The following is an 11,502-nucleotide window of genomic DNA, read 5'->3' as shown; positions in this document are numbered from 1 at the left end:
GCATGCCCCCCAAGCCTGATGGTCTGAGTTCTATTCTTGGGACCTATACATGGTGGAAGGAGAGAACTGACTCCACAAGTTGTCCTCTGACACGTACACTACATATAAAAATATTAAAATATTTACGTTTATACACAAAGACTTATCCATCTTTTACCCTAAGGCAGAAAAACTCCTTTTTGTAGAGACTCATTAAAAAAGAAGGTATGGAAGTGCCATAGAGGCAGGAGTGGGAGCCTGGAGTGGCCATGAGCGACCATAGAGATATACCTCCTTCTGGGACCTCCGAGCATCCTAGAGAGGAACCGGACACGGGCTCTTTCCATAGGGCACCTGCCTGACAGCATCCGCCACCTACTTCCGGTCCGCGCAAGCCCGGGCAGGTGCTGAGCGCGCAGTCAAGGCCGCGGCCGGGTCCGGGCGGGGCGGGGCTGGACGGAGCAGGCAGCAGGTCGGTGGGGCAGCAGCGGCTGCGAAGGTCGTTATCTCCTCGCACAGCCGTGATCTTAGGTAAGATCCATGCGGGTCGGGCCAGGCTGGGGGCCTAACGTAGGGCGTCCACGAACTGCAGGAAGACCTTGACCCTGGGACTCTGAAAAGGGACGCCAAGCGTTTTTTAGACGCAGATGCAAGACAGCTATTGGAAGAATAGCCACGCGGCACCTTCTGTCTGCCAGAGGCCTGGAAGATCCACGAGGGCCTCTTGCTCCCAGAGCACCGGCAAACCGAGCTGGGCAATAGCTGGGACGTTCGAGAAAGCTCTATGCAGCAGCAAGATGAGTGTTGTAGATGGAAAAAGGAGGAGTCGGTTTAACAGGCCGATAGAGAAATACAGAAACACCCAATAGAATATGTAGCTTAAGGTCGTGACCTGTTGCCCGCTAATTGCTCTAATGAGCAGAGCGCCTTAGTGTTTTGGGCTTGGGGCCTGTTTTGCCAGACTGCCTGCCCCGGAAGTAAAACAAGACTCATTTTATAGTCTGCATTGCAGCCTCTTTTTCCTTGGGTGTAATGTTTGCTTCCCGCTTGTCATTCCTTCTTCCCTTTCTCTCCTCTCCCTTCATCTTCTTTTCCTCTCCCTCCCTTCCAGTTTTGTCGTATCCAGGTTGGCTGGGAACTCGCCATCCTCCTGCCTTGGGCACCCAGGTTCTGGGATTACAAGTCACTGACGACACGCCTGTTAATCTTTCTTTTTTCGAGACAGGAACTCACTATGTAAAGCACGTTGACCTCAAACCCACAGATATCTCCTGCCTCTTATTCCCAATGCTGGGATTAAAGATGTGCACCAGTACACCCAACTTTTTCTTTCTTCCTCTTTTCGGATATATTTTTATTTTTATGGGATGAGTTGTTTTTTCCACTGCATGTATGTCAATGCCTGGTGCCTATAGAGTTCAGAGGATGCGATAGATTTTTTTGGAACTGCGGTCACAGACAGTTGTGAGCCACCACATGTGTGCTGGGCACTGAACCTGGGTCCTCTGCCAGAGCAGCAAGTGTTCTTAATGTCTGAGCTGCCTCTCCAGTTTCATCTTTCTTTTAAGACCTCCCATGTTTTGGGAGGGAGACAGCTATAGCTGCGTGCATATTCTCTCTGTCTCATCTTTTACTTATTCTCTGACATTTTTGTACACGCATATATGTCTTGAGTATGTCTACCCTAACTCCCCTTTACACCCCTCCAATTTCATGACCTCCTCTGTTTTCTTGGTATGAAGACCGATTTTACTGGCTTAATCCTATGCAGGTCTTGTGTAGATGACCATGGCTGCAGTAAGTTCACAAGTGCAATGGCTGTGTCATGTCCAGAAGACACATTTCACAGTACTCTTCCCCATCTTCTGACTTTTAGGTTCTTTCTGTCCCCCCCCCCCCCCCCCTTCCAGTATGTTTCCTGAGCCTTGGCTGTGTGTGGGGTTGACACAGATGCTCCATTTAGACCCGAGCACTCAACAGTCACTTATTCTCAGTGCTTCGACCGGTTGTGAGTTTCTGCATTACCTGGAGATAGACAGAGGCTTCCCCGGCCAAGGCAGAGAGCAGCACCAATCTATAAGTACAGACATGAATATTTAGAAGGTGGTTTGACACCATGTCTGTCTCATAATCTCCCTGGCTATGGGCCTTTGAGCCGGTTTACAGCACCAGGCATGAATTCCCTCCTGTGGAGCAGTCCACAAGTCCACAAGGCAGAAGCGGTTGGCTATTTCCATAACCTTCAGGTCCCCGTTGCACTGGTCCGCATGCCTTGTCTGTCAGGCCATTCATTACGGTAGCACGCAAGCGTCCCTGCTGGGAGGCTTTTCTCCTTCAGTGGCCTGTATAGCACCTTCCAGCACTATGAAAACCAGCTAACGTGGAAGAAAATTCCAGCTCAATTCCAGCTGATTTTTCTGTGTCCAAATGTATTGTGTCTTCAGCAGGGTATGACTGTCTAGTTATGATGGGCAGTCAAGAGCAGCGCAGTGACCTGTGTGGCACAGTACTTAGTCTGAGCACAGTTATCACAGTCAGGTCTCTAGAGAATTTGTCAGTTTTAACCTTAGAAATCTGTCCTGATTTTGTCTGCTCTATGGTCACCACCCTGACTGACCTAAGCTCAAGTCAGTTGATAGGATTTTCATGATAGGTGTCAGAATTCTGAGAAGGTCACTGTGTAGACCCGGAACTGTGTAGATGGGCTGACCTTGTGTGCATCTTCTGTTCTCAGACGGGTCACCCCTGTTGTTGTCCTCAGTCGTGCTGGAGCTTGAAGATGCTGAAAGAGCGTCTGGAGATGGCCGAAGATCCTCAGCAGCAGATGGGTGCTCCAGTGGTCAAACTGGAGAAGGAGCTGCCATGGGGCAGGGGAGGGGAGGACTCTAGTCCTGAGGCTTTTCGGCTAAGGTTTCGGCAGTTCCGCTACCAAGAGGCTGCTGGTCCCCAGGAAGCCCTCAGGGAGCTCCAAGAGCTGTGTCGACGGTGGCTGAGGCCTGAGCTGCACACCAAAGAGCAGATCCTGGAGCTGCTGGTGCTGGAGCAGTTCCTCACCATCCTGCCCCGAGAGCTCTACACCTGGATCCGGGAACACAGCCCAGACAGTGGCAAGGCTCTGGTGGCCATGGTGGAGGAGCTGATGGGGAGCACGGAGGCCAAGGCGGTGGGTGAGAAGAGGGTGTCCAGGCCTTTCTCGGTTGGTGTGGGAATCATAGTTGAAGAGGTTAAGGAAGTGGTGGGAATAGATGAGGCATGGGACCTGCTCCATTGTCCCCCAGTCCCCAGAGGGCCTTTCCTGGGAAGTGGCTGCATTTCCCAAGAAGATTCAGGGGTTGAGGAGATGGTTCAGTGGGTGAGCATTTGCCATGTGAGCCTGAGGCCCGGAGATTAGATCTCCAGGACCTATAGAGAGGGTACGTGAGATAGCGTGCAGGTGGACTGGCGGTGGAGAAAGGAGAGCCCCCGGAAACTTGCAGGCCAGGGAGCTGGGCGTGCTCAGCAAGAGTGTGTACCGTCAGGTGGAAGGTGAGAGCCAACACTGGAAGTTGTCTTCCAATCTCACATGCTGGGTGCCACATGTGTCTGTACTCACAGGCACATGCATGTGCACGAACACACTCCCTCACACACATCATATCCACAAGCTGTTAAACAAAAGAAAGCCATCTAGGAAAGATGTCCACGGGCAGAAGAGCCCAATGCGGTGGTTTGGGCATCAGGGACTCCTGGTGAGCAGCAAGTCCAATGGAAGCAGTTGCGATCATTTTCCAGGTCCACTGTAAACTCTGCAGGCCCTTGGGCAGAGGCTAATGTGTGAGCGCTTCTGCCAGAGGCGACTGGGATTCAGGCATAACCCCAGACTGCCTGTCACTCTGGGACTCCTTACTTACCCTTAGGGACCTCCACTTTGGCAAAATCAGAAAGGAGTTGAGGAGGACCAGAGTGGGATGTGTTAAAGACATTTATAGGGTTGGGGAGCTGGTGCAGTGATGAAAGAGATGACCACTGGAGTTTGGTTTCCTAGCCTCCATGTACACACTGGTGTGTGTGGTGAACCTGTAGTCCCAGCACTCGGGAGGTGGAGCTGGCTGCATAGCCTGATGAAGTCAGCAAGCAGGAAATGACGCGACAGGCCTTGCCTGAATATATGGGGTGCAGATTGATAGGGAAAGGCAGAGTTCACCCTCTGTGCACAACATGTTCATACATGCGCACTCACACTGACATGAACATGCATTCTGCATGCATAAGTACCACACACACGTACAAAAAAAGGCATTCTAAATAGTTTTTTTTTTTTTTAAGCTAGACAGTGGTGGCACATGCCTTTATTCTCAGCACTCAGGAGGCAAAGGCAGACAGATCTCTTGAGTTCGAGGCCAGCCTGGTCTACAGAGTGAGTTCTGGGACAGCCAGGGCTACACAGAGAAATCTTGTCTCTAACAAAGAAAAAAAATCTTTAATTTTTTAAAAAATTTTCTGTGTATGGGTGTTTAGCCTGTATGAGGTCTGTGCATCATGTTTATACAGTGCCTCTGGAGTCCAGATCCCTTGGAACTGGAGTTATAGGTAGTTATTAACTGCCATCTGGGTGCTGGGAATTGAACCAGGGTCCTTTGAAAGAGCAACCACTGAACTCTCTCTCTAGCTCTTAAATACATATCTTTCTTTGTTTGCTGTTTTTTGAGCACAGTTTCTTTGTGTAGCCAGGGCTGTTCTGGAAGTTACTCTGTAGACCAGGTTAGCCTCAAACTCAGAGTCTCTGCCTTCTGAGTGCTGGGATTAAACCTGGCTTAAATAAGTATCTAAGGCCAGGGGTTGGGGCCAGGGCACAGGGTGGGTCGGGGGAAGAGGAGAGGTTTGGGCTCACATTAGGGCTCATAGTTTGTTGGGGAAGTGTGGTGTCAGGGGATGAGACAGTTGGCCACACTACATCCACCTTCAAGAAGTAGTGATGAACGCTGGTGCTCAGCTCACTTTCACCTTTTTGTTTTAAAGATTATAACCTTTTGATGTGTGTGTGTGTGTGTGTGTGTGTGTGTGTGTGTGTGTGTGTGTTAACACATACAGATATATTCGGATGTCCACAGAGGCTTGGGACTAGAGCTATGTGTAGTGGTTGTGAGCCAGACTTAGGTCTTCTGCACAAAGGGTAGCTGCTGAGCCCTCTCCCCAGTCCCTCCCTCCCTTTATTCAGTGTAGGATCTCAGCTCATTGGATGGAGCCGTCCACATTTAGGGTGGGTCCTCCCATTTCAGTTAGCCAGATGTAGACACACATTCCCTAGAGGTTTGTTTCCTAGGTGATTCTAGATCCTGTCAAGTTGCCTTTTTCTATGAGACTGGCTGCAAACTCCCCCGGTTTCTCAATAGCTAGTTCACTCTGGCGTTTGTGGCTTTTATTTTGGGCGTCTATAACTGTGAAGTTGATTTCCAACAGTGAGTCTTGTGCCTAGAGTTCTCAGCAGGACCTGCTCACTGGACCTGGAGATGCCAAGGCAGGTAGAGGATATGGTTGTCTATGACATGATACAGGAGTTGCTCAGGGCCTTGCAAAGGGAGATCTTAGCTTTCTCCCTGTGGAAGAGGTCAGCAACTTTTCCTTCTTCCACCATATGGTTGCTGGGAATTGAACTCAGGACCTCTGGAAGAACAGACAGTGCTCTTAACCACTGAGCCATCTCTCCAGCCCTTTCTATCCTGTTTTTGGAGATGGGGTCTACTATTGTAGTCCTGGCTGGCCTGGCAGGCTAGTCTTGAACTCCGAAAGATCCTCCTACCTCTACTGATTGCTAGGATTATAGGCTTGGACCACCACGGTGGGGTTCTGTGGCACTGGGATGGAACCTCGGGCTCCAGGGCTTTATACATGCTAGGCTAGAACTCTACCAGCTGAGTCCCACTCCCAGCCTTGCTTTCTTTTTCAGCTTTAATTCAACTCTCTTTTTAACAGCCTCCAGCAGGTCTCCTTCTAATTGGTATGGGATTCATTCTTCTTAGGTTCCATGCCATGCCCAGGGAGAACAGCTGGTCACAGCCCTGGGCGGAGGATCTTGGCAATCAGGTATCCACTTGGGGCCAGTAGAAGTCAAGCCTGAGTGGGGGATCCCTCAGGGTGAAGGAGTTCAGAGCTTAGGCCCAAGCACCGCAGAACAGCTGAGCCAGGGCCCTGGAGATGGGACACAGGCCTTCCAGGAGCAAGGTAAGACTCAGATAATTTCTGAGGCTGGAGGGCCCCTCCCACCCACAGTTCCTTCAGAAACTCAGTGCTGGTCTAAGTAGTTATGAGCAAGATAGAATTCTGAGTTTTCCAAGCTACCTCCCCTACCCCAGTAGAAGGCAGATGAAGTGTTTTTTTTTAACACCTTGACCAGTTTTTTTTTTTTTTTTTTTTTTTGGTTCTTTTTTTCGGAGCTGGGGACCGAACCCAGGGCCTTGCGCTTCCTAGGTAAGCGCTCTACCACTGAGCTAAATCCCCAGAACACCTTGACCAGTTTTACAGGGTACATGTAGAGTCGTGTTCTCCTGTCATTTCTTCTCCCTCCTTCTCCCTTCTCCTTACACCCTTCTAGAACCACTGGGCACTGTGCTGATGATAGGGGAGAGGTGCCAAATATTAAGTGGGGAAACAAACCTCACCCACCCGAGAGAAAGCTGTCCTCACGAGGGACTCAGGGGTGTGCCTAACTCTGAGGGGACAGGGCTGGGACAATCTCAGCCAGCACAGGCAGAACTGGCTGTGGGTCACTGTGGTACTGAGGTAATTCTCTGTGGGTTCTGAGGTTGTGTGTGTTGGGTGGGTGGGTCACTGTGGTACTGAGGTAATTCTCTGTGGGTTCTGAGGTTGTGTGTGTTGGGTGGGTGCCGTTGAGCTGGCAGACGACAGCCCTGATCCCTCAGTGTGTTTTGTTTCTGCTCAGCATTGCCCATTCTTCACGTGGGTTCAGGGCTTCCCACTGTGAGTGCCAGAGACCAAGAGATTGCAGCTGGGTTCCTTGCAGCCACGTCCCAGGTGAGCCGACACACCTGTCTTGTGGATTTTATTTGTTCATTCTGGCGTGCGTGTGTTCCGAGGAGACAGAGGGTAGCTTTGTGGGCTCGTTTCTCTGCTTCTACCTTCATGTGTGTTCTGGGGAGCAGAGCCTAGGTCATCAGGCTTTAAACAGCCTTAAGGTGGGGCTTGAGGGGATACACAGAGGTGGCTCAAGCTTGAGGAGGGAGTGCAGGTGACATTTGGATGCTGAGGTGGTGGGGGCGAGCAGAGCCATGGCCACATAGTCTGAGCACGTCAGTCACTGTTAAAGCTGTTGGGAGATGGCAGTTCTGCTCCCAGCTTGTCCAGGGTCCAGTTCCTTCTGTCTTTGCTCTGCCTGAGCCTCTCTTTGATGCTACTGGTAGACTACCCCACCTTTTTTTTTTTTTTTTCCTTTTTTCTTTTTTCTTCTTTTTTGGAGCTGGGGACCAAACCCAGGGCCTTGCGCTCGCTAGGCAAGCGCTTTACCGCTGAGCTAAATCCCCAACCCCCCCCCCCCCCTTTTTTTTTTTTTTTTTAATGTATTTAGTGTATGTGTGGCAAGGGATGTACCACAGTGCTCTTGTAGAGATCTGAGGACAGCTTGCGGGAGTTCTCTCCTTATACCATTTATTTCTAGGGATTGAACTGAGGTCATGTGGCCTAGCAGCAACTAGTTTCGTTTAGTGCCTTAACCCACTGAGCCATTTTCCCAACCCTAGGAGTATTAACTTTTTTCTTTTAATCTATTTTTACTTTTTATGTGTATGAATATTTTGCCTGCATGTATATATGTATGTGTACCACATGTTTGCCTGGTGCACTCAGTATCCAGAAGAGGGCATTGGATCCCCTGGAACTGGAGTTATAGGTTGATATTAGCTGCTGTGTGTGCGTGTGTGCATGCGTGCGCGCTGGGAACTGAACGTGGGTTCTCTATAAGAGTGGTGAGTGCTCTTAGTGGCTGAGCCATCTCTAGGTCCTAGGGCTCTTTCTTGATCTATAGCAATCTCCCGTTGTTTCAGGGTCTGGGGCCATTTAAAGACATGACTTTGGGTTTTCCTGAGGAGGAGTGGAGGCACGTAGCCCCGGCGCAGATTGACTGCTTTGGGGAATATGTGGACTCTCAGGACTGTGGCGCCCCTCCAGGTAAGACTTTGCTGGCCAGCATGAGGAGGAGGTGTTGGGAGCTGCAGCTTAAGAGTCTTGTCTTAGCCATGGTGCTGCTGACAGAACAGGGTGGGGAGTGTGGAGTCTTGGAGACGCTGGCTTGATACATACCTGGGCTAACAACAGGAAATAGGACGGAACAAGCAAACAGAAGGCAGTGACTGGCCGTGCCAAGGCAGGTTGTTGATGACAGCACACTGGTTTTGTGCCCATGGCTGAAGGGCATGGAGGGCTGCAGAGAAAGGGAAGGAGGAGAAGAGGATTGTGGGTCTGATCCATCCACAAATGGTTACTGAACACCCCCTGCAGGCAGGCCCTAAGTGACAGCTTTGGTTTGGTTTGGGATGGGGAGGGGGTGGGGGTGTGCTGGATGGGAGAGTGCAGTGTGCCTGCACGTGTGTGGACAACTGTAGATGGAGGTAGTGATGACGGCAGTATAAAGAGAGTCCGCAGGGGGTGGTCTTCGTAGAAATCCCTGAGTTAAGCTTGAGTACATGTGCTGTACACGTGTACATGGATGCACATACCTGTGCTCATGCCCGGAGGACAGAGAGAAGGGTATCAGTTTGCTCCCTTTACCACTTGGCCTTATTCCTTTGAGGCAGGTCTCTCCCTAAACCTGGAGCTTGAGTTTTTCAGTTAAGACTGACAGTCCTAGTGATCTTCCCTCTGCCACCCACAGTGCTGGTGTTACAGCCATTCCTGCGACCACACTGGGCTCGTCTCTGTGTGCTGGGATCTGAACTCAGGTCTGCTGGGTGCACAAGTGCTCTTACTCACAGCCATCACAGCCATCTCTCCAGCCCCACTGATCTGAGGTAGCAGAACATTCAGTGGGAGAGTATTAAAGTCTGTCATGCAATTCAGTATCAGGACAGGGAGGTGGTAAGGAATAAAGAAAGGTCAGACAGAGTTCAGGGCTCATGCAAGTGGAAGGTGTTGAGGTTGTTAACCAAAGGAAGAGACGAGGAGCCATAGATGGGACAGACTAGGAAGCTGGCTGTGGTTATACAGGCCTCACTCAGTATTGCCTGAGTCTGAGGCCAGCCTGGTTTGCAAAGTGAGACTCCATTCCAGAACCAAACCAAACCACACCTCCCCCCCCCCCCCCCCCCACTGAGATAAAGGGATGCATTTGGAGACAAAGTCATAGGGCACCATGCTCCTTAGGTGGTCTCTGAGAGTTTTCAGACATGGTTTGATAGGAGGACCACAGTGTCACAGTGGGAGAGGGAGTCTTCAGGTCTGAGGTGGGGCAGCATTAAAAAAGCCGTAGATAGCATGACACAGCCTGAGTATTAGTGAAGGGTAGGGTCTTTCAGTTTCTTTCAGATCCCCAGAAAGAAGTGAGCTTCTGGTTTTGAAGGTTTTGGGTGGTGGTGGTAAGTCCATACTGTGTCCCTAGCCTAACCTAGCGCGGCATGGCCCCTGGCATGTAGGAAGCCCTAGGTGAGAGTTATAAGGGAGCTAGGCTTGCTCACATCTGCAAGTGGTAGAGAGTTAGGGGCTGGCTGCAAGGTCAGACAGTGCTCCAGAGCCGTGGTTCTCAACTTGTGGATTGTAACCCTTTGGAATCACATATCAGATGTCCTGCATATCAGATATTTCCGTTAGGATTCATAACAGTAGCAAAATTACAGTTAGGAAGTAGCAATGAAATAATTGTATGGCTACGGGTCAGCACACACTAGGAACTGGATTAAAGGGGCACAGCATTAGGAAGGTTGGGAACTACCGTCCTAGAGCTGGCAGAGAAACAGGTACAGAGAGGCAGGCTGGGGGTGTGATGGAACATCACCAGTGTTGACCTCCTTTAACACACAGGTGCTGGGAGCAAGGAGAAGGAGGCTAAGCCCCAGCAAGAAGACCTGAAGAGAGCATTTGTTGGGTTGACTTCCGATGGGTTTGGAGAAGCTGCCATCCAGGTTCCTGTGCCAGGGGGCACCTGTGAGCAGGAGCCTGGGGGCTCTGGGACCAGTGTGCCTGGGCTTCCTGCTCCTCAGCCTGGCGTCCCCCTGCCTGAGGCCCTCAGCGCCCACAGTTCTTTCTGGAAGCCATTCCAGTGCCCTGAGTGTGGGAAAGGCTTCAGTCGGAGCTCCAACCTTGTCAGGCACCAGCGGACCCACGAGGAAGAGAAAGCCTTTGGCTGTGTGGAGTGCGGGAAAGGTTTCACCTTAAGGGAATACCTCACCAAGCATCAGAGGACCCACCTGGGCAAGAGGCCCTACGTGTGCGGAGAGTGCTGGAAGACCTTCAGTCAGAGGCATCACCTGGAGGTGCACCAGCGCAGCCACACCGGGGAGAAGCCCTACAAGTGTGCAGACTGCTGGAAGGGCTTCAGCCGGAGGCAGCATTTGCTGGTGCACCGCAGGACACACACCGGGGAGAAGCCCTACACCTGCGAGTGTGGCAAGAGCTTCAGCAGGAACGCCAACCTGGCCGTGCACCGTCGCGCGCACACAGGGGAGAAGCCCTACGGCTGCCAGGTGTGCGGCAAGCGCTTCAGCAAGGGGGAGCGACTGGTGCGGCACCAGAGGATCCACACAGGCGAGAAGCCCTATCACTGCCCAGCCTGCGGCCGCAGCTTCAACCAGAGGTCCATCCTTAACCGTCATCAGAAGACCCAGCATCGCCAGGAGCCTCCAGTGCAGTGAGCCTACCAAGGGAGCAGCTCTGCCGTAGGAGCGACTGTGTTGCACCGAGGCTCTGGGCAGTGCCCAGTGAGGGACAGCAGGATGTGCTCACGTAGGAGGGCAGAGCCTGGCAAACGGGAAGCTTGCAGAGGCCCAGTTTCCCTCACCTATTAGAGGGGAACACTGTCCTGAGCTTCAGACTTTTTATCTCCTACAGTGGGGATGGGAACCCACCTCCTGAGCAAATTTGGAGGAAAAGGGCAGAATTTTATTGCAAATAGGCAACTTGAAGCTCATTTTCTTTCCTCCCTCCCTCCCTCTCTCTCTCTCTCTCTCTCTCTCTCTCTCTCTCCTTCCCTCCCTCCCTCTCCCTCTCCCTCTCCCCCCTTCCTCCCTCTCCTCTCTCTCTCTGTCCCTCCTTCCTCCTCTCTCTCTCTCCCTCCCTCCTCCTTCTCTATCTCTCCCTCTCCTTCCTTCCCTGCCCCCTACCCCCTCCTTCTCTTCTCTTCCCTTCTCTTCCCTTCTCTTCTCTTCTCCTCTCCTCTCCTCTCCTCTCCTCTCCTCTCCTCTCCTCTCCTCTCCTCTCCTCTCCTCTCCTCTCCTCTTCTCTCTCTCTCTCTCTCTCTCTCTTTTTCTTGAGATAAGGTCTCATATTCTCTAAACTGGTCTCAGACTACTTGTGTAGCTGAAGATGATCTTGAACTTCTGA

General features: G+C 51.5%; 1 protein-coding gene across 1 annotated transcript; it reads left to right on the top strand.

Moving 5' to 3' along the window:
- Window positions 1-407: 407 nt before the first annotated feature.
- On the top strand, window positions 408-10,883 carry Zscan25 (zinc finger and SCAN domain containing 25). Its single transcript, NM_001108851.1, is given in 6 exon segments — window positions 408-510; window positions 2,714-3,142; window positions 5,979-6,180; window positions 6,899-6,990; window positions 8,016-8,139; window positions 9,985-10,883. Coding segments are annotated over 5 exon segments (1,632 nt in total). The 5' UTR covers window positions 408-510; window positions 2,714-2,758; the 3' UTR covers window positions 10,815-10,883.
- Window positions 10,884-11,502: the final 619 nt, after the last annotated feature.

The sequence above is a fragment of the Rattus norvegicus genome, chromosome 12 (genome assembly GCF_021556685.1).
Source record: "Rattus norvegicus strain SHRSP/BbbUtx chromosome 12, alternate assembly SHRSP_T2T, whole genome shotgun sequence".
Classification (NCBI taxonomy): Eukaryota; Metazoa; Chordata; class Mammalia; order Rodentia; family Muridae; genus Rattus; species Rattus norvegicus.
This window is presented reverse-complemented; position numbering and strand designations above follow the sequence as displayed.